We start from the raw sequence: 23,577 nt of genomic DNA on the forward strand, positions 1-23,577 counted from the left end.
GATACACCGTGAAAAGACAGAGACCAGTGTCTGGGGATTGAACCATAACTAGAGTTTCCAGCCAATTTGTTTGTGTGTTTTGCTGTAGTCAAATAAGCTGCGAATGCATTTCATGCTCATGAAGGCGAGGTGTTGACAGCACTGGACTGAGCCAAGCAATTATGGTTATTCTGCAGTGGCTCCAAATAACTTATGAATGTATCTCTGGGGTTTAACACGAACCTCCTCTACCTTCCTTACTCACGAGTTGCTGCATGTTTCATGGTAATTCTTAGAACAGAGAGTTAAAATTGCTCATTGGTATTTAGAAATATGTTGATTGTTGTGAAGTTTGAAAACTGGTGATAATGAGTCTAAATCAGGGGTCCCCAACGTGGTGCCCACGGGCGCCATCTTAATGTGCCCGCATCCTGGCCCCCAGGAGAGCACTCGCCGAAATGCCACAGCGGCATTTTGGCGGGGACGCCTCTCAATGATGGCGCTTGTTGCCAACAAGTGACGTCATCGAGAGGCTGAGGAAAGAGATGCGAAGGTGGCATCCTTTGTGCCTCCCCAGTCATGAGCCAGATGTGGGCAGATGCAGGCTGCTCTAAATTCCACCTGCATCCCCAAAAGATTTATACAGCAGCTGGGATTAGCGAGATGTCAGAGAGCCCCAGCCATGCCCACTGTGCTCCTACAGCTGTGAGGGGAAGTGTGCAGGAGCTTCTCTAACAGTTCTGTGCCATGTGGGGAGGGAGGTCCCCCTAATACTGGAGTGATTCTGAGAGCTGGGTAGACTAACTGGGGGATTTCATTTTCTTTATTTATCTATTTTATGTCGGCAGTGCAGCACAGAGTGGCTGGATCACAACACAAAATCAGAGAGGAAAGCTGGTTTTGTGAATAATCACTGACCTGGAACTCAGGGGAGCTGGGTTCGATTCTTGGCCCCGCTATAGACTTCCTTTGTAACTTTCTGTGTTGCTTAATCTCTGCTTGCCTCAGTTCTTCATCTCTAAAGCAGGGACGCAATGACGCTTCCTTTCCCTAACGCTTTGTCTCTATTTTTCCTATTTAGATTAGAGCAGGGAAGGTGTCTCACCACAGATGTATACAGCACCTAGCACATTAGGACCCTAGTCTCCTTTCACGCTTCAAGTGTCACTGTAACATAAATAATAAAAAGGACTAAGATTTTTGCCTGCTGTTGCAACTACATACGGCAGCATTGGCAGGTGTGGGAAAAAACTTCACCTACTTCATACCACATTTTTAATCAATGGATGAATTACCCTGGGGCTGGGTTTGTTTTTAACTGTGTCTTCAATGAGTAACTTGATCATTTTGTTTGAATATGACAAGAGCTGTTCTTTAACGCTAGGGATAATTACTATTACCAAAGCACAGGCTAAAGTGGGACAACAGTACTGTAAGCAGTCACCTACTTAGAGGAGTAGATAATTAGGAATATTCCTTAGCCATAGCCAGATCTATATCATGCACTACAAAGAAAATTGCTTTGGTTTGGTTTGGGGAGGCGGAGATTTGACTGGTCAGATGTGCAGCACTTAGTTGTAAAAAAGGTGCCAAGTTCCTTTGCTAACAGGATTGTTCAGAGGAGAAAAGGGAATTAGAATTAGAGGCTATTGCAGGCTTCTTTCTAATTGTGATCCCAGAACTAACTGGGCTTCAACGGATTATCACGTTCAAACTCACTGTGATTACCTGAGTAACAACACTGGAGATTACACGCTGACCTTGCTGAATTGCATCAGATTGGAATGTTGAGATACACTATTCGCCACGTGCTGACCTTTCTTCTGAGTTATTGTGGGACACCGATGTGGCAATATGGAGCAGTTTGCTAATTTAATTCCCAGTATTCGTTCTAGGTGCTCTGGATCTGATTCTCCTCTCACAGAAACTGGTGTTCATCAGGAGCAAGTGCACTGAAGTCAATGCAGTAAAACCATATAAAACTGGAGTTAATGATGAGATCTTTTATATGTAGGATATGCGCTGTGATGTCAGCATAACAAAAAACCTAATACAGTCAAGAATGCTTTGAAAAATACTACCAGCTATTGTATGTATTTTAACTAATAATACTTAGAGACATACTATAACGTGAATAAAAGCTGGAGTAAGTAGCAGCAGCTACACTGTTGTTAAAGCAGCAAAGAATCCTGTGGCACCTTATAGACTAACAGACGTTTTGCAGCATGAGCTTTCGTGGGTGAATACCCACTTCTTCAAGCTTGCATCCGAAGAAGTGGGTATTCACCCACGAAAGCTCATGCTGCAAAACGTCTGTTAGTCTATAAGGTGCCACAGGATTCTTTGCTGCTTCTACAGAACCAGACTAACATGGCTACCCCTCTGATACTGTTGTTAAGGTTTTCTAAGTATTTATATTCAAAAGGGTCTCTTTCAGTTGTTTATAATGTCCTCAAACTTTTATCTTTCAAATTACTGAAAATTTCTAGGTCTGTTCACTTTCTGAGGTTAAATTTATTTTTGGTTTGGTTTGTGTTTGGTGGGGAGTTTGAGCAAAAACAGTCCTGCTGTTTTTCCATAGGAAGGGGGGGGGGGGAATACACCTTTTTCCATTACAAGCTTTTTCAAGCTTTCTTGCACTTTAGAGATTGAAATTTGACAGGGACGTTTCCTGAAAAACAGGTACTTATATCAGTGACAATCTGCTTAGATTTGACTGAGTTCTAAGAGTAGAAAAAATGTACTTTGTGCATATCCTCTGTTTTTTATTGTACCATAGTAGATTTCTTTTTGAATGTACAATATCCCAGGATTCTTTTGGTTCAATGTACGCATGTGTTTGAAAGTTGAAAGTTAATTAATGGATAGTTTCTCCATGTTCTGTTGCAGTTGTGGATTTTTGCATAAGAAAAATGAATAAAATTTCTCACATGCAGATGGAATATCATTTGGGAAGATTTAAGAAATGAAACCGAGCTTCAGACATTAAGCTTGCAAAGAGAAACACTCAGAAATCAGTAAATGCCACAATTAAGTTGTATGTACATGTGCATTACAATACAGTCTTTAATTTTTTGGTCATGTGGTATTTTTGTGCAGGATCGCGGTCTCAGGATTACATTTACACTCTGTGTAGCACGATGCCTCTGCAGCACTTTCTGTCCCACAGTGGGGGGGCCAATCAGGAAGTTTTGATTGAAGTGTTCATTTTTAGTTTAGCTGAGTTGGTGCAAAGAGAGAATTTTAATGTAAGTGTTTCTGCCCATTTTTGGCTTTCACAGCCTCTTAGAGCCTCACTTGGATAGTTTTAGGTTTTCCACTCATGCAGTTGAACCTGGAATAAGACCAGCATTTCTACTATCCGTCTCTCTTTTGAGGGGTTTATAACTCATCAATAATATTTTACATTGCACTAGAGCCAAAGCATTGCACAAACTTTGGGCTTGATCTTGCTTTCACTGGGAGTTCTGCCATTAAGGGTTTGCAGAATTGGGCCTTGTATGCATCCAGCACCATTGAGATGCAGCCTCCTCTGGGGAAGGGAGCAGCAACAAACAGTGCATACCAGTACTGTCCTACAACGTAGGGGCGGGAGGTCCTCTGTTCAGACAAAAATTGCCATAGGGACTAAAGTGGTCACTGTTGTAAAGTCAGCCTGGCCCTGTCTAGCATCCTTTACTGAAGCACGCTAGACCCCTAGTTACCATTGCGGGTTGCAAATTATGGGCCAGGTGATTGGTCCTGGTGCCTCCGTGGCCTGAAGCCAGATGGAGCAGCCTGGTTGGTTTCTGTCTACAGGTGGCTAATCAAACTTTGGTGCCTCTTCCTCTTCAGGGTCAGTCATATAAGGTCCCCCCAACCCTTCCCTTTCCCAAGCACTAGACTGACTGCCTCACCTGGATTCTGGGTAATGATGTCAGGAAAGTAGTGAGCATCCCCAATTCTGTGCAGGTGTGGGTCCTGCCGGGCTGATTGACACCCAAGGAGACGACTGAACCACGTGGCCCAAGGCAGCAATCTCTCCCAGTTGGTGGCCCTGAATGGAGAGGGGTTCAGGGCCCATCGGAGTGAAGAAACAAACCCCTTCTCTCCAGCCTGGGTGGAGGGGAAGAACACAACCCACAGCAAAGTCCCCATCCTCCAGACCCCTCTCTTGCCATTTTGTTTCTGTTTAGGTTTTTTTGGGGGGGAGGGGGGGAGGGAGGGCATACTACTCCCTTTTCTGCACCCTCTCCCTGCTCCCCCACGAGAATAACCTCTGTGGGCCCCATGGAGAGCCGTCTGAGGGTTAATGGTCTCCCCATCCTCAAACAGCCCATGGAGTGAGTGTAGAGTCTCTTCATCCCTTCTGCACCATGCCCAGAAACCTTAGGTGTGGGCCAGGCCCGTCCTGAGCCCACACAGACATTGTAGGACTGTAGCAGGATGGTCACCCCACTCCAGCCCTGAAGGGGTTAAAACAGCCCTGGGTGGAGGGCTGCCCTGGGGAGGGCTGGGGGAAAGAGGTTAAAACAGCCAAGCTAGGCTGATTGGAGCAGCAGCCACAGCTGTGTCCAGCTCAGTTAGGGCCCAGCTGTCCCTGACAAGAGGGTTGTGGGCCAGAAGTTGGAAGAGTCTCTCTCTAGGCAGCTTTGGAGAGAGATGGACCTAGCTGCCTGAAGGAGCAAAGGGTACCGTGGACAGAACAGTGCTGGGGACTTCAGGCCTGGCAAGCTCCCAGGCTGTGGCCTGACAGGAAGGCCTAGAGAGGTACTGGGCTGCAGGGAAAGGCAGCAGGTTCGAGCCCCCCTTGCCAATGATGAGTGGCCATTACACTGCAGTCTGCCCCAGTGAACAGGGGCTAGATAATGACTGGCAGTAGCCACTGAGGCAAGGGGGGGATAGAGGGTTGGAGGTTCCCCTGGGAGGGGAGACCCAGCGTCTGGGGTACTGTGGTGGGCAGAACCCGAGGGTAAGGGGCATCGTGGTCCGGGAGGGACATGGGGGCCTGAGGCAGGTGAGCCACCGGCCAGCAGAGGGCACTCTGAGCTGGACAAGAGCTAATTCCCAGGATGACCAGCAGGAGGCAGTGTGCCAGTGAGTCTCACTTCTCTACGAGGATGTTTGCATGGTCCTTCCTTCCATGGGAAGCAGAGCCGGGATTCGGTCCTGTATCCAGAGTCCATATTGCCAGATACTTCTTATATCTTGTTCTTTCAAGAGCCTGAGATGTGTTTATCTCTTGAGTAAACGCCTATGCTTCCAGCAACATCTGCATTTGTGTTTCCAAGGCAGAGTGTAGTGTGCTGTTCCATTGGGTCAATATTTTGTTTTTAAAAGCTTGCTAAATATGTCCTACAGCATTTTAAAAAATCTCATTAATGCACATTTGCATAATTACTGCAGATCCAAATGTCAGCTTCCACACTGATGTGGTGGTGGTGGTGTTTTTGAAAAACAACCACAATGATCACAAAAAAATCATGTTGGGTGACAAGAACATTTAATGTCTGAGAAAAACCTGTTTTGAAGTTGATGCTAAGGCAGTAAAACAAAGAGACAAAACTAAAGAATTTCCAAAAAACATCTGGCACTGTCTTGAACTCACCTCAACACGTGTAGGTGAGGACTCACTCTATTACCAGGGTGTTGATTCACATAATATAAAATATATGAGCCATGGTCCCCAGGGCAAAGCTAATATAACCAACTATTGATGTACAGTTTGTTGGTTTGTCACACCCTTAATGTAATTCAAACAGATTTTGGCCAGATGTTTTCTGTGACTATTATTTTATAGGTCACCCTCTCTGTAGGATACTCATCTATCTATAAGTAAAGTAATGCATACTCTGTGGCAAGCTGAACCTAAATTCTGCAGTAAAATTCCTAAAGCTTGTGGCAACTTCATTTTAAATGTACCACAGAAGCTTTTAATAAATTAAATATGGGATTGAATATTACACTCAGTACAGTAGCCCCTGTGCTATATATTTTGATAGTAAACTGTGTATTTAACTCTGTCCCACATTTTTAGTTTTTATATGACAAAGATTTTTGTACTGTCCCTGCAGAACTGCATTGCAAAAGTTTCCATTGGGAAGCTCGAGTTTTGGCAGCTGGATAAGGGGCAGTTGAGGTATCTGGTAGTTGAAGAAATGTAGAAATGTGAGGCAGTCTGAGATTGTGGTCAAGCATATTAACTGGATGTTTCTGCTAAAGGTTCAACAATGAAAGCATTAGTGCTGTCATTTTAAATTGTCATCTTTTGGCTTCAGAGTTAGCACCCCACTGAGATGAATGGGGCATTTAGCTCCTTTCAAAACTCTTTTTTTTTTCAGGCTGTCTGCAGACTCAGGCAGATGACAATGCACTGTTCAGGTTTTCAAGCTTTGCTTTGCAACCAAAATGGCTAGAAACATAATTTTACTTTTAAATAAAAGTTGGGATTCTAGAGCACAACTCTACAGCAAGGGTCAAAGTACACAGCAAATTCTTCAGCCATGGAATGTAGGGGAATCTGCCTATGGGTTACCCATGTACATAGAGTTTACACATACCCGATTCCTTTATCTGAAGATTCACAGGAAACTTCAGAATGGTGGAAACATTTCACATTCACCAATACATGAATGTTAGGTCATGTGGTCCTATTCCCTGCCAGGGCAAGAATACTCCATACTGTATTTCTGTTAGAGTTTTTGCCATTCCAGTTTTAAATGTGCCAGATGCTGGAGCGTCTACCACTTCCCCATGTTGATTATTCCACAGTCTAGTCTGTTGCTTTTCCTGAGATTCAGCCTAAATTTTCCCTCTCTTAATTTCAGCCCAAATGGATGATCTTTATTTTTCATTTGGGTGAGCAGAACTCTGGATTCTTCAGCTGTTGCATTTCAGGCTGTGATCTTGTCAGGTCTCCACAAGCTAAGTGCCACCAGGGTTTGCCTCCACACAGATGGGAGGCTCTGTCAGTGTAAACCCAGAATATAAAACCTCAAAGTATAAAGAGCACATCAGGGAGGGGTCTGAGTCAGCATGGGGCGCTCTTTCCTGGAAGCTGGTACTGAACATATGCCCCACAATGGTGTCTGGGATACTGGAGTGTTGATGGCCTGACTCTTAGAAAGCCAAGGCCCTGGCCTCTTGTCGTCATTAAAAGTCCCGTGGTATTTTCAAATAGCAGTGTTAGCTCCTGTGTGCTAGCTAAATCCTAATTAGGTAAATACTCTCTCCCTGTCTGATTCCTTCTTTGAATGAATATGGCATTCTTCATTTCCTGAACTGTTGTTCTTTATAGAGTTTAAAAGCTGCCAGGTTCCACCCCAGAGAAGGTTGCATTTTGGTGTTAAGAGGCATGCTCCAGATATATTAATACCTCTTCCAAGAGTTGTGATGGTGTACACTCATTAGTCAAACTAAGCTCTTTGACATTCAGTACTTGTCTCCACAAGCCTCACACATCTACAGCTAACCCAAGAGCATTGGATCTGATGCAGTATCTGCCCCCAGATACTGTGTTTGATACTAAAGACTGGTGCCACATAAAAAGCTGACCTGTCATTTTTTATTGCAGGCTGGCAGTCCAACCTCCGTTTCTGCTCCTCATAGCTTCTCTCGGACTTCTGTTACGCCATCCAATCAGGACATCTGCAGGTAATGTTTGTTGTTTGTAGAGCTGCAGTGGGGCCTGTACAAGGACCAATTTATGAAAAAATCATGTACACCAGGAAGTAAGCAATCTAAGGCTCTGATTCTAAATGTCCCATTTGTTTCTCTCGAATACTGTCTAGCCTTGCTCCATGGGATCCACCTACTGTTTGCTTGCTGTGTTTACCATCCCCACACTAGCCATAATTCTTGTTTCTTCACTTTGATTATACGTGTTCTCTTGTATAATTGTTTTTACTTTCTGTGCTTTTATTCCACTGTTCTGCATGCAGTTCCAGTGCAGTATTTTCTGAATGTTGTCATCACAGTCCAGTGCAGTCTGCTGTTGTCTTGAAAAATCCTCACTGCCAGAATTCTCTGACACAAGGGGTCTCAGTGACAGTAATCTGTCAGGACACGTTACAGGCATCAAAGAGAAACTCCCATGGGCAGGATTGGGTCCATGCGCTCGAGTCTGTTAAAAATGCAAAAGCCACCCGAGCTCTTAAATTTTCCAAGTCCCTCAACGACATGGACCAGAAGGCACACAGCACCACAGAGGGCTCTAACTATGGGGAGCGAACGTGCTCTGAAGGCAAACTGACCCTGACACAGGAGCAGTGTTTAAGGATTAACAGATTTAATCAGAAAGAGAAGAAATCGCTCAATCTCAGGCCTTCTTTTAGCAATTCTAAACATTCTTACATGCCGTCTCTTTCCACCACCTACTCGAGCGCATCGGGAGCAGCCGAGAACCACCATGCGATGCATATACCTCTCCTGGATGACAAGGTGGACAATGAGACATCATCAAGAAGCAAAAAGCTGCTGCGCTACCTCTTTTCCTTCTCCCACAGCTCGAGTGCCAGCAGCCTGCATAAGTTCCATGAACTAGAGAGCTATCCGAGCCACTTCCAAACTGCAAAATCCTCCAGCGTGCTGGTGGAAAGCACAGGCTTCTGCTCTGATGACATGGGGGATGACGACGTATTTGAGGACAGTGCCTCCGTGAGGTTGAAATCAAAAGAGCTGCGGGCACCACTCTGTTCAGTTGAGAAAGACAGTGACCTAGACTGCCCTTCTCCCCTGTCAGAAAAATTCCCCCCTCTTTCCCCTGTGTCCACGTCGGGGGATGCCTGCAGGTTGGTTTACAGAGAACACCTTCCTCCGCCCCCTCCCACACTCGGCGGTGACCTGCTCTGCTTTCTCTGCCTTTGTGTTCTCTCACCTTGCTTTAATATGTGCAGTTTGAGGCCTGCTGTTTTTCCAATGCTTTATTAGTCCGCTAAGTGGAAGCTTCCCTTTGAGTCAATAAATTCTTTGCAACCCAAAGCAATTTGTTTCACAGCTCCGCGTTCCAAGGTGGTTTTATTGGTGCCAAACCCAGGAATATCTGAGAGAATCAGCTACACATATTAAAGGCCAAGCTGAACTTTCTTAGCTTAAAGAGCAATGTGCTTTGCTGACGGTCATTGGAAAATGGGCCATTTAAGTGTCACTTCCCAGATTTGATCAACCTATGTATGATTTTTTTTGGTAAAGCTTTTCTGTTTATTTCCATGTATCTGTTCATAAAGGGCCTCAGGTGAAAAGCGTACTTCAAGGGCTGGCTGTTAGCGATGAGCCAGAACGTGGCCCTGATGCGTGTCCATCATGTGGGGCCAAACAAGTGAGGTGTGGTCTGGATGGACTGTGCCGCTGCAGAAACTTAACCAGATCCAGAAGATATAAAGCCCCATCAGAGGCAGCTACCTAGCTCTGTCCCCTCATCCAGGTGCAGAGTCTGCCACTCTGCCTCAGCCTGGTTTTGGGTAGGCACTCGGTATAGTGAGAATTGGCCCCTGTTCTCCTACCAATCATCCTCTCCAACTCTTCACTCTCCCCTACAAGTAACCCAACCCCTGCATAGGCCCATAATGTATCCCCTGCTTCCTGACTCCTTCCCTGTTACCACCTGCCTCCCCAATGCTACTCACCCTGCCCCTTTGTTCAGCACAATCCACCTCATTGCTGGTTCTCATCCCTGGGCCCCAGTGATACTTACCAGCCCACTTACCTTCACCACCTGGCTCCTCAGCCAGCAGTCAGGGTGCGAACTAGCAGCTGGGTCACAGGGACTCAACAAGGGATTCCAACAGTGGGTAGGTGGGACGCTCCAGAAGATATTGGCCCCATCCTCATTGACCTTCTGCACTTGTGTCCCCAGTGTTATTCTTCACTAACTTTTTAAAACAACCTCATAGGAAATTAATTATCCATCTGCTTCCGTGGCAATATGCAGAACCAAGTGTCTCTGTTAACTGGAGCTTGAAATGGAATTGGAACTGCAGTACCTTGGAATGGCAATGTATTGGGAGAGGAGTTACTCAGTGCCCGCTAGGTTAATTGGTAGGGAATATGGGGAACCTTACTGTAGCTGTCATTGGCAGACATTACAAAGTGAGTGAGTAGAGATGGGCAGAAGATCTAAACATTCCCAACTTTGGCAAGAGTCAGACCATAGCTTTGCAGCCTGAGTCCATCTCTTGGTAACTTTTACTAGAAATAATCCGTCCCAGAAGGCAAGATCCAGGCCTCGTAGGTTAGCCCTTCATGTTCTTGTGGAGTTTGTGTGGGTGTGGTGATTTCTGGTTTTTTGTTTTGTTTTTTTTTAATTGTAAACCACAGTTAGGTTTACACCTCTGTGAGCATGTTCTGACATGGGAAGTGTCCGTACTGCTTAAATGCCACTCTCAGTAAAGTACTATTGTTCTGGTAGACAAGATGATGTGTTGTAATTTCTTACCCTGTTCTTTCTCTTTTCATTACCAAATCTCTTTCAGACCTTGTGTGTCTGCTCAGTGAGCTAGAGAGAAATTGTGTAGTTAGCAGTGTTTGTGCTCAGTTATTGTGTGTCGTATTTTATTTTATTTGTTGGTTTTTCTTATTGATAAATGTCTTTGTTTGAAATGTATGTCGTTTGGGATCTGCATTGGTTGACCGTGCGTGATCACAAATGTTAAAAGCCTCCCCTACGTTGTTTTGGTTTTCCCGGTCTCTGCTGCTGCCTTCTAATGAGCTGCTTTGCTCCTGATTCAGGATATGTCACTGTGAAGGAGATGAGGAGAGCCCTTTGATTACCCCCTGTCACTGCACAGGAAGTCTTCATTTTGTGCACCAAGCCTGCCTGCAGCAGTGGATCAAGAGCTCAGACACCCGATGTTGTGAACTCTGCAAGTATGAGTTCATCATGGAGACCAAATTAAAGCCCCTACGAAAGGTAGGTCCAAGGACTGGTTCCAAAGAAATAGTTTGCCTTAAAAGTGTGGCACTGCTCGGAAAAGTGACTCTTTTTTTTAAACATGGCACAGTGGGACTCCTTGCTTATCATCCCTCAGTGATTCCATATACAGTCTGCTCAGTTTTATAAATCTGTATTTTCTACGTGAAAATGCAACCTGGGATCTGAGAGTCAAGCTGGATTTTTTTGGGTTTCATGCATCACCAGTAATAAGGAATCTGCTTTCAGAACTTAATTGACAATCCTGTTGATGCTGCCCAAGCCGGAAAAGAATCCATTTTCCTCTCCAGTGACTGGGTTGGCTCCGCAGGGCTAACAGGAATAAAAAGGAGGAAACATTTATTGTAGTCAGCAAAGCCAGCAGCTGTAACTCTGAAAGTACACCAGGAACTGATCTGTTTTGTTAGGACCTACCATTTCTACAGTCACCTTTCAGAGCTGAGACCCACTCTAAAGCACAGAATTTGCTGTACTGTTGCCCATATGGTTTATCAATTTTCTTGAACATGTGAGAATTGTAGGCTCTGTATTTTTCATATTTATTTGTAAAATGATTCAATTGAAGTCCTTTGGTTACATAAAAAATAATAATGTAGCAAATTATTTTTTTAAAGCCAAAATCTTATTTATGGTGCAATGAAATTCACCCAGAAAAACAATGTTTTGTTTCTTTTTTGCACTGAACATACATAGTAACATTTTACTACTTCAATTTGCTAATACCAACAGCTTTTATTTAACACCTTCTGCCATCTATACACCCATTGACTTACCTTACCGATACTGAAGAACACAAGGATCTGTCCATTGTTGTGTCTGGTATCCATTTTCCTATCTCAAATACCTCTGTCTTTCAAAGGCAAAGTTGATGCTCACCAGCAGGATTTCTGGATAGGAGCCACTAATATTCTTAGCACTGGCAAATCGCGCTGTGCCTGCCCATGTTTGAGGTTAATAAAAGTAACCTCAGTCTGGGACAAGAATAAGCAAAAAAGCAAAAAAAATCACTAGGATGGGGAGTCCAAAGTGTAACCATCCAAGGGCTATAATGGTTGTTGGCCAGGATCCCAAAGCCACTACTTATCTACAGAAAATGGAGCAGATTTCAGCCACCTTCATCTTTAATACAGAAGTGCAGTCTGCAAAATATATAGCTCAGGACATGATGCTGTTCTGAACAGAGACCTCTTGGATCACGATGGAGACCTGCATTTTGGGACCTGTCGTTTCTCCCAGCCATGCCTCCTTATTAGGGAGGAAGTTAGCTGTGAGCTGCACTGTAGAACATCCTGGGTGCCATTGGGCCTGCAGGTCATGCTATGGCCATCTCTGATGTCGGACCCCAAAGAAGACCAAAATAAATAAATAAAGGCATGGATAAAAACACAATAGTCTAAATTAACAAACTGGCTAGTGGTTTGGGGCATCTCAGTTTTTTGGGGTGTCAAATTTGGAACACCTTGAGTGGATGCTCAGCATTTTCTAAAAATCTGGTCCCTGTGAGACATACCACATTGGGCACCCAAAAAGGGAGGTATCCAAAATCCACTCATCATTTCTGAAAATTTAATCTATTATGAAGAAACCAGGTGCCAAAAATGATCATGACAGAACCATAAACAGGGGAGACGGGGAGGAGGGAACACAAACAAACAAAATGGAATTAGCCCTCAAAAATTCCTGAGATTCAAACCGCAGTCAAGCTGACACCTCATCCTCAACTCCTCCTGTATTGTATCCTGTCAATCAGGAGAAAATAACCTGTAGCTGGACTGTGAACAAGAGAAGGCCAAAATATAGGCGTGGTGCTTGCCAGTAGCATAAGAACCAAACTGATCATCCCAGGTTTAAGTCCCAGTGGGGATAAAGCAGTCATGAATCAGGTCTGTAAAGTGTTTGGCCCATTGACCCCGTAAGGAGAGAGTCCGAGATTTCCAACAGAGCTAGGAAACAACAACCCAGCTTATGAAGTAGAGCTGGTCAAAACATGGGAGTTTTTTCCATGGAAAATTTTTATGAAAATGAAATAAAAAATCATTTTAGTCTAAGTTTTCCACAGGTAAAAATGATTTTTGGCAGAATTTGGTAACTGAAATATTTGGCCAAACACACAAATATTTTGATTTGGAAATGCTGCCACGGTGCCTCATGGGAGTTGTGGTTGGGAAGCCTCAAGCTTCTTTTTCTCTGCTGTAAGCTCTGTAGGCCAAATTCAAATTGCATAGCCGTAACGGAGAAGAGACTATGCGTAGCTCACAGTGTACATAGAGAAGGTGTGTGAAGGGTTTGTCTAGTGTGAATATGAGACTGAAATGCCAGACCCATTCTCAAATGCATCAAAAATAAAAGCCTTTTTCGAGTGATTACCAGTAGTTGGTAAATGTCTGTAAAAATGTCTAATTTTTTTGCATCCTTCCTACTTAGTAATGGCCAAAACGTTGTGGTTTCTAATGGGACTATAACAGAATCATTGACGGCTTGGTAATCGGCATACATCTGGGCATTTCAGATGGTACTTCATCTCATTGTCTCTACTGGTTATTCAGAGGGAAAATGTGGTTCCGCATTAATGCACTTGAATATAAAACATAGGTAGCAACTTCCATTGTTTGATCAAATAGCCTAGTGCGTACACACTGAATACCTAGACCTAAAAGCATCAGTTTCCATTGCTTGAACTAAAGTCAAGCTATACACCTGGGGGCTGTAACAGACTCCTATTCTCTGTGGGTTGGGTACAGAGACAGGCATGTAACCCACACTGACCAGTGGCTCGCCCATTCATTTCTATAGCAGTGTTTTTATATTAGTGCTGCCAAACCTTTCTGAGCAACTACCATTTTGCCAGTCATACTTTGCTGGTGCCCCCCACCTCTTGTTTGGCCACAGAGTGGTGGGCACCCTTAACAGGCAGTGTTGCTTAGACTGTACAAAACTGGGGTTGGGATCAGCCCGAGCCCTGCTGCACCACTGGAGTGTGTACAAGCACATAAGCAGCAGCAGTGCATGGACGCCCAGCACAGAGATTTATTGTTAAGACCTGCTCCTGCTCCCACTGAAGTCATGGGAGTAAGATTGGAGCCAAAAGTCACAAGGGAGAAACTGGAGTGCTAGTCACTACTGCTTGAACTTCCACCCTGATGTATGGACTAGTGGGTTGCGGCAACTACCTGACATAATGACTTTTAAAAAGAAATGCTTCTGTGTGCTGTGAGGAAAACAGCCTCTGCCTGTCAGGTGTGTTCACTAGTGTTCCTTTCATCCACTGCTCTCGCTTCCACAAACCTCTAACCGCTTGCTCTGCCTTCTGGATTTCTTGCTAGTGGGAGAAGTTACAGATGACGGCCAGTGAGAGGAGGAAGATCATGTGCTCTGTAACATTCCATATCATTGCCATCACCTGCGTCGTGTGGTCTCTGTATGTCCTTATAGACAGGACTGCTGAAGAGATTAAACAGGGACAGACTACTGGTATGTTACTTTATTTTGTTTCTTATTTAAGTGACTCTGAATGCAAAGAGGCAGATCTGTTGAGCAAGAAGATGTCTTTTATAAACTGTCAGATCTCTGGCTTTAGTAATTAAAATAAGGCCTGAAGTTGCACCATTTTAACTAAAGGTGTGATTCTAAACCAGGTTAGTTAAACTAGTGCAACTTTGTGTGTGGACATTCTTAAATCAATTTAAACCTGGCTTATCAGTTTAGTTTGCACCAATAAAATGTATAGCTGCGAGCTAATCCAGTCTAACCAGTTTTAAACCAATACAAGTGTTCACACACAAAGTTGCACTGCTTTAACTAAATCTATTTTTAAACTGGTACCAATCCTGTGTAGACAAGGCCTAAGTGTTTCCTGCTTTTTATTCCTAGTAGCCCTGCAGCGCTAGCACAGCTAAAAAGAGAGGGAGCTGGATTCAGCTCCTCCTTGTTCATCAGTAAGAGAATTGTATATTAAAGTCCAATCAGTTACATGATGCGTTGACACAGTAGTCACTAAAGACAGAATTTGTCCTGCTGAAATTTTGTTCCTGGCAGTGATGCAGGAACCACAAAGAATGTAGCCTGACTCTTAGATCTCAGGTTGCATTTGAAGGGCTAGCAGTTAAAAATAAAACAAAAACATATAACCCATGTTTTTCCTTGTAAGCAAAGCACATTTGCTGTGGAAATAATTGAGCATCAATAAACTTGGAAGCCCAGAGTCATTTTACACTCTCTTTTCAGAGTGCAGCCACTCTTCAAAATATACATTTTCATGACTTACTGTCATTTTTCATTTTCAGTTGTAGTTTGATTGTACTTGATTTTTGTTCAGCAAAGAGGCTGCTTTGAATGAAAGCTTCTGGTCTCTCTTCCATCTGACAGCATCATCTATGGGCGTAGTGGAAATTGTTGGCCTTTTAATGCAAGGGATCAATATGCTTATGAAAAGCATATGCTTTCAAACATATACAGCCTTCAGGTCAGATAAATATTTTAGATGAGCATAAATAGGAATAGCATGAATATTCAGTACTTAGTACTGTACTCCGTTTCAGAATTCAAATGAAATGAGCAATCTGATGAGTACTACAGTAAGCTGGCTAGTGCACATGTGTGTGCATGCGTGCGTGCAAGCACCACTGCCTCCGTTGGACAGAATCGGAACTGCTGGGCTGCGTGGCATAGGTCCTATACTGCTAACAGCTAATGGGATTGCATTAGTAACCAAGTGGCAGGGTCCTGTGCTTTTCGAGCAAGAGAATCTGAGTTCTGTGCATGCCACTGCTGAGCAATTCTGAATGGTCATGTGTGTGCAGCACAGTGACAGATGTGGTATCTGAGGAGGTCATGGATTTGTTACAGTATTGTTGATTCTCCATTAAACTTGACAATGGATGGATCAGCGTGATGTCATGGTCTTTCCTGCAATGCCTCTGACCAGCCAGTAATGGAGAGGGTTGATATGTATAGTACCTACGCTGGGGAAGGTATGCAGTACTAATGGTCTCTAAATCTAGCAGACAGAGCTATAGCAAGATCCACTGGCTGGACGTCCAATAGGGACAAATTCAAACTAAAATAATACTGCATATTTTTCATAGCGAGGGTAAGCTTACCAAGGGATGTGGTAAATTCTCCACCATTTGCAGCCTTTAAATCAAGCTTGGACGTCTCTTTCTAAAAGAGATGCTGTAGTTCAACTCCAAGTTATTGGGCTAGATGTAGGGACTACTAGGTAAAGCTGTCTTGCCTGTGCTAGGCCTGAGGTCTGACTAGATGATCCCTTTCAGCCTCAAAGCCTGTGAATCCATATGTTGTGTGATCACTGAGTGGGCAGGAAGAGGTATAAAGGATACTGAACAGTTTGCGAGCTGCTAGTTATACCCTGTAGGGGGTAGTACTCCCAGTGGGCTGTACACAGAGTAAAGCAGGGGGGTTGAGTGTGAACAGACCTGTTAACTGGAACTGACAAGCTTTCAAAAACGAGAACATAACTGTTGGTATAACAAGAACTGTTTGCATTAAACAAACCCTGTGACAGAAAACGGTGTACTTTTAAAGAGAACTGCCTACCACGCTTGCACCCTGTGGACTTTGAGAATTGGACTAGCTGCTGCTCAAGTCCGGGACCTGACTTACCTCTTCTGTAAAGTGCCCTGTACACCTATGGCATCTTATCAATAATAATAAAGGAACCTGGGAGTGATCACATCAGTTTGCTCTCATACAGTACTGCCAAGGATTTTAACCCAAATTCAGATGGGTTTGCATGTGAGATTCTGATTGTGGCCTATTCTGTGTCTCTGATTTAAAGGATACTGTGCAGCCTAACTAATATTAATGTGGTCCTTTCCTTTCCTCTAGGGATTCTAGAGTGGCCATTTTGGACTAAGCTGGTAGTTGTGGCTATTGGCTTCACTGGAGGACTTCTGTTCATGTATGTCCAGTGCAAAGTGTATGTACAGCTGTGGAAGAGACTTAAGGCTTATAACCGAGTAATATATGTACAGAACTGTCCAGAAACTAGCAAAAAGAGTATCTTTGAAAAACCTGCATTAATGGAGCCAAATGTTGAAAATAAAGAAATGCTTGGGGTCCACCATTCGGATACAAACTCTTCACATTACACGGAGCCTGAAGACTGTGGTGCAGAAATCCTTCATGTCTGATCTTTGGGGGCTGGGGAAGGGTGAGGGTTCTGTATGTTCCTGAAGATCAAAAGCATCATTGTTTACTGCAAACTGCTCTACCTTTTTAAAATCAGCTAACAGCCTAGCACTGGCGGATTACTTTTTTTAAAAAAAAAAACATTTTTTTTACCCCCCTGACATATCTGTCAGTATGTTATCATGATTCCATACCTCTCGATATTTCGTCTCTCAGACTGGCCTGTACAAAGAGACACCTGAGGCTTCACTGGATGAGGCAAGGCGTCAGAGTATGGCAAGTCCGGTGTGAACCATCATCAGCTTCATGGAGTCTGCTTCTTTTTAAAAGACAGCTCACTCTAAACTATCCTAGAATGCATGTGGGGTAATTTAAGCCTTGATGAGAAGATGGCTTCAGACATTGAGGAACAGCTGAGAGAGAGGAATGAGAGACCTAGAATCTAATCTACCGCTAACACTGCCACTAACATTTCTCGTAGGCAGCGGCTATAAGATTATGCTTTACATATTGTGATAAAGGACTCACAAAGCATATAGCACTTTTTAAAGTCTTTATTTTGTAATGTATGTGTCCAATGAGAATGAAACTTGAAAGAATGTCTCATTTCAAAATACCCCTTTTTAATACTCTCTCTTGATCCACTTACATCCTATTAGGTCTAAACCTATTGCCTTACAAAAATCTAATGTGGTTTCCAACGCATACCCACAGCATAACACTAAAAACTCTGCTTCTTGGGGGTTTTCTCTCAGGAGAAAATTTTCCAAAGAATATTGCACTTGTGACTTGTAAATGGAGAGTAGTGGGTGTAAAATGTTTGTTTTAATATGTAATGGTTTCGTTGTTCTGTTCTGGGGGTTGTTTGTTTTTTTGTTTTAAATCAACTACATAGTTGATAGACCTGCACATATCCCTGATGTAACTGTCATTCCAGCCACTGGCAAAGGGGCTTGGACACTGTATTGGTATAATGTGAGCTCTTTAGAAAAAAAAATACAGCTGAAAATGGTTTGCCTTCTTTAATGCTGTGTTCTGTGTGACTCACCCAAGAATTTGACAACATGAAGAGGGGTTGTTGAAAACAACCAATAAGGAGTAAATATTGCATAGGGTCTCCTGTCTCTACATAGCTGAGGTTGAAACCACCTTCTTGTTTTAGCCCAAATTTTGATATATTCCTTGATCGGAGTGATTTTGATTTGTTTGTTCTAAACCCATGAATGGCTGATTGTGTGAACTGTTTGATGGGAAGAGGAACATGTATGGAGTCAGGGTGAAGAGTGCTGGGTAGAGTTGTCCAAATATTTTAAAGTACATGAGCTTTCTTAGGGAATCATTCTTTCAACTAGAGTAAGGTGAAGGTTATCTCAATCCCAGACTTCATTAAACCAGACCATAGTGTCAGCATTATTGAAATGGAAAAGTCATAATTAAAAGGTATTGCACAAGGTTCCTAGTTTTAAGAGCTGACTTGCTCCATTTGGGTCCAATCCAACTGCCAATAAAGTCAATGGGAATCTTTTTATTGACAGTAATGGGAGTTGCACTGGGCCTCTTAGTTCATTAGGAAATCTGTTTACGTGTTGGAATATTCGACCAAATCCCAAGGTCTTTATCCAGGGTTTATTCAATCCTTTCTCAGGCAAACTCCTACTGAGCAAGGGTTTGGCCCAATGAAAATAGTTGGACACTGGAAAGGAAAAACTGCAGATCAGAGAAATTTCCATAAAAATGTGACATTAATTTCTGTCTTGATCTTTTTGATTAAAATCTGTGGATTTCTTTGAGGCAAAGGAGGGAGGATGCTAAGGGGACATCAACCAGTGGTTTCTCAAGCGTGTGTGTGTGTGTGCACGTGCACTTCCCCTCTTCCCACTCCCCCCAAGCTTACTGGCCATGGTCTTTGTTAATAACATGTACCCTGTTTTTGAGATGCTTTAAAACATTGCAGGTCTCTGGACAATTTATCACACTGCACTGGCACAAACTTGTTGCTATGGTTGGGGCCATGACGTTCCACGCTCAGCCAGTGTACACAGGCAAGAATCCTCCCTTCTACCATCTAGGCAGTCCTCATCTCCCCATGCATGCAGTCTGTTGCCTTTGTCTGCTGCATTCTAAAGTGCAATTATCTGGGCCCCTTTCTGAATGCCCTTCTTCCTAATGTCCTGGCAATGACCATGGTCTGTTCACTAGAACCTAGATCACGTGGTATTTTTTATGCTTGGTGAACAGGTTAAGCCAATCAACTCAGGTGGGTTAAATACCAGGTCTTCATCAAATTCTTATTCAATTTTCATGCACACAAGGCTGCAAGGATTAAAAATTAACATAGAGTCATCTCCAGGGTGGTGCTGTCTGCGGTCTCATCTGACCGGGACCTTTTAAGAAACATTACTAGAGCTAGTTTGACATTTTGGAAGCTTAGCTTCGCATATGCCAGCTGCTGTACAATACACTGCTAAAGAATCCGGCCCCACCACCCTACCAATTTATCTTGTCTAACAAATACATATTTTCTAATTGAAATAGGCTGCAAAAGAATCGCGTATGAGACTGTTAGCCATCCCGTTGTCATCCAGGGCCTTTCCCCAATTCCTCTTTCATAAGCAGAATTAGGGCCTGATATTTCAACCCTTACAGGTGTAAATAATCGTCCTGTGTAGTCCCATTGAAATCAATAGTACTGCTGATAAGAGTAAGGGCTGCAGAATCAGACCTTTACTTTGTATCTTATTGTTTTTCACCCATCCTGATGTTGTTTCTCATGTTGATTCTTTCCCACTGAGCCTTTTGAAACTTGATTTTCCTTCTTTACCACAATGCCATCTGGTGGTACACGCAAGTCCGAATGGTGCTTTATCACCCTTAGTAAGGAAGTTCTGTTGATCTGTTGCAGCCGTCCGAAGGCTTTTACCCTGGTTCTAATGAGTCCTGTCATTCTCCCTAGATGTGGATCATGATAGTGACCATTCACCATCAAGATACACATTCCAAGCTCCTCTTATATGACGTACTTCCAGATGAACAGCAAAACTATGACAGAATTGTCTTTTCTTTCTCTTTCTCTTGTTCATCCCCACTGAAGTCAAGGAGCTGCAGAGGTGCAAGTGAGAGCAGAATTTGAGTCAAAGAGGACATGTGCTTAATTTAACTTCTATGGCATTATCCATAGATTATCCATAGACTGTTGTGTTGATTGCTGTCTGCATAATAAAAACACTCTGATCTAGTGGAAAGCCCCCCACCTGGCTCCCTTTCCCATGTCTTGTCAGTCCAAAGTCCAGTCCAGTCCAGAAAATGTCAGGCTATGCTAAGGAAAATCTCCCTGCAGCATCATATCCAATACGGCGGCAAGATCACAACCCCTCATTAGGTTAGAATTATAAATGTGTATTAGAGACGGCTGATCATCTTTAAAATATTTTCATGTCTTAAACCCCTATGAAGTCTCAGGATTCTCCTAAACTAACCCTTTATGGAGGGAGAGATTTAAAGTAAACAAAATGCCACCATCACAACATGGTGCCCTCTGTTCCGTAGAGATGGGCCTGAGCTGCCAGCTTTGGATCCAGGCCTGGAGCCAAACATTCCTGGAGTTCTGATTCAGGGCTTTGCTTCCGCACGTTGTAGAGATGGAGGCAATTCACAAGGAGTTTGACTGAGCCTGTAAAGGGCAGTAGGCCATGTAACACCCCCGGAGGAGCCCTGGGATAGGATTGTGAAGGAGAAACAACTCCTCCCTTACATTTCTTTCCCTTCCCCCGCACTAGTTCAGCTCCTTTGACTTGGGCATTGGCTCCATCCACTCCCCACCGTCCTGCTGTTGGGGTGGACAGTGCTGGGCGTGCAGCCCTTTCTCACATCCTTGCTGTGATGTGGGAAGCTTTGAATTGGCTGTGCATGGGGGTAGAGTTTTACTCCCTTACACAACTGCATTGGGCTGGGTCACAGTCTGGTCCAAAGTGGGCTCTGGATCCAGATTCTCCTAAAGTCAAGGAGTGTTGAGACTCAGTTTCCTGGTTTGGTCCATTTTAGAGAATGGACCTAGCCATGAAGGGAAGCCATGGATGTGAACTCTTCCCTCCTCCCCACCCCCAGTCCAGGTGTGTTTGGAACTGTGAATCTGGTTCAGATCCATCTCTAGTATTCTGGTACACTGAGGGTCAAATACAAAAGCAAAGATATTGCTGGCTGGATTTTCACAGCATTAGCCTAGATATGCAAAATAAATTTTTTAAAGGAGAATTTTTATTTTGTGATTTATTATTATTACTATTTAGTTTGAAATATTGCAACATCTGTATATTCCAATGAAGAACCGAAAACTAGAAAGCACTTGTCTTTGTATAGAAGATAATTGTTAAAAATTGCAGCTGATCTTGTATTTAGATAAAACGTTTGTACATAGGTAATTGTATACTGTTAATCAGTTGACACTGGCATGTGTTGTATAGTTTATACAAGACACTTCACACTTCTGCAGAATTTTTTTAGTTAGTAACTTTCTAGTAACTTAAATGTATAGTTTTGTATCCTTTTCTGTATGGTCATCTTTCTCAGTATTACCACTTGCAGAATTATTATTATTAGTTTCTTAAACTGTAATTGGTTATTTGTGCTGTGATACGCAGGGTTATTGACTGCAGCAATAAAGCATTTCTATAAAAAGTAATTGGCAGAAAATTACTTTTTTGCAAAGAAACTAGAGGCCCAGTCCTCAGAAACGTTGAGCTTTCCAGAGGTGACTTGATCATAGACTACAGGTACCTTCACATGGAAAAAAATGTCTGATCTAAGTGGCTTCTCTCTAATTTAGCAGACCGAAGTATACAAGATCCAATGACAGGAGGTTGATATCAGAAAAAATCCATTTTTTAACAAGAAAGGTAATTAATCATTGAATAACTGGATGGATTCTCTACCACATTCAGAAGATATGCTTGTGTTCAACCACTCACTTAAAAAAAGGTCAGACTAGATGATCGTAATGAGCTTGTCTTCCCTTAACAATCTTTTGATCTTCGTGAGAGGGCGCTGAGAGATATTCTGAACCTTGCAAGTTTGGGCCCAGAGTTTTCACATGGATTTTTTTCTGCAGGACACTTTTTTTTTCCCAGCAGAGCTGGGGGAGTCCCTTGTCATCAGTCTCTTGCAAAGAAAAGCTAAGATTGTGTGGTTCTGCAGCAGATGAGCATTGAGCCCTGTCATTAAGCCCTTGGAAGCATGCCAAACAAAAAGAATTTTCACCAGTGTTCTCTGAGGTCCTACCTGTCCCACAAGCGAAAGAAGGCAGAAGATTTTGTATGTGAACCTCTGGCTAGTAAGTGGAGTAGGGTGGAGGGGTTTGGTTTTGTGGAACATTTGTCTACCTTCCATGAGGAAAAAGGGCTGTATAATTTGGATGGCCTCCACTTCATAGAAGGGGGATCAATCTGTAGGCAGGGCCGACTTTAGGCACCAGCAAACCAAGCACGTGCTTCAGGCGGCACAATTTCAGGGGCGGCATAATTTTTATTTTTTATTTTTTTTTGCTTCGGCAGTTGTGCTCCCACAGGTGTTTTGTGGTGGTGGTGTTTGGTTTTTTTGCTTGGGGCCCTGGCTGTAGGCAAGTGCTAGGAGCCTGGGTAGCAAACAAGAGTAATTGGAATTGCTCATTTATGAGCATAGATTTGAACCAGTTGGTATTACTGGACCCTAGTGGAATGATTTGCACAATTGGAATTAAAATCAATGGCTACCCACTCGATCCTTCCTAAATAGGTTATAAAGGGGGCGGGGGGGGGGAGTGACACTCCATGTAAAAAAATAAAATAAAAAGGGCATTACCTGTTTCCAAGTCAGAAGAAATGATCTTGAATGCTTATAGATCAGTGTCCTAACAGAGAAAACGCAAGGTGCGGTTCTAGTTGATGTCTGCTACAGCCCACCAAATCACACTAGGGAGCAGGATGACCGCCTATTTATGCATCTATCCACAACACAGAGGATAAAAATCTGCATGATCATTGTGGGACTTCAATTTGTGTGACGTATGCTGGAAGCCTAAGGCTGCCAGTACTAAAACTTACTTGGAATTTCTAAATATTATAGATGGCAATTTCCTAACTCACAAAGTGTTGCAACCAACCTGGGGGTATTCTTTATCTTAAGAGCTGAAGAACTGACCACAGAACTACAAAGTAATGATAGCTCAGGCACAAGCAATCACATTTATAATCTGCAAGCAGAATAAAGTCCAGACCAGTAATATATATACTTGGTGTTTTAATAGGGCCAATTTCACAAAGCTGATAACAATGATGAGACAAATCAGAGGGGAGGAAGCATTACCTCAGAGAAATGTGAATGATAATTGGGAATTATTTAAAAACACCTTCCTAGATGCCCAAAAAGCCGCAATCCAGGAAAAAGGCCATGCCAGTTAAAAAGCCAATCTGGTAGAAAGGGGCTTTTGATAGTAATGAATATAAATCAGAAGTTAGGTATTGTAGAATATTCATTAGAAAAGCCAAGGAACACAAGGAGAAATCTATGGC

The 23,577-nt window shown here is 43.2% G+C and overlaps 1 protein-coding gene across 4 annotated transcripts in view; it reads left to right on the forward strand.

The window, feature by feature from the left end:
* MARCHF8 (membrane associated ring-CH-type finger 8) overlaps positions 1–18,046 on the forward strand; it is a 177,292-nt gene extending 159,246 nt beyond the window's left edge. For 3 of the 4 annotated variants that reach the window (XM_039481512.1, XM_039481511.1, XM_039481513.1), the window contains exons 4-8: positions 7,532–7,611; positions 7,899–8,747; positions 10,684–10,864; positions 14,209–14,356; positions 16,733–18,046. In XM_039481512.1, the coding sequence (XP_039337446.1) occupies positions 7,532–7,611; positions 7,899–8,747; positions 10,684–10,864; positions 14,209–14,356; positions 16,733–17,037 (1,563 nt within the window). In that variant the 3' untranslated portion in view covers positions 17,038–18,046. The remainder of the gene's footprint in view (positions 1–7,531; positions 7,612–7,898; positions 8,748–10,683; positions 10,865–14,208; positions 14,357–16,732) is intronic. The other variant, XM_039481514.1, reaches the window with a different exon arrangement.
* Positions 18,047–23,577: the final 5,531 nt, after the last annotated feature.

Source organism: Mauremys reevesii, linkage group 7, assembly GCF_016161935.1.
Source record: "Mauremys reevesii isolate NIE-2019 linkage group 7, ASM1616193v1, whole genome shotgun sequence".
NCBI classification, from domain to species: Eukaryota; Metazoa; Chordata; order Testudines; family Geoemydidae; genus Mauremys; species Mauremys reevesii.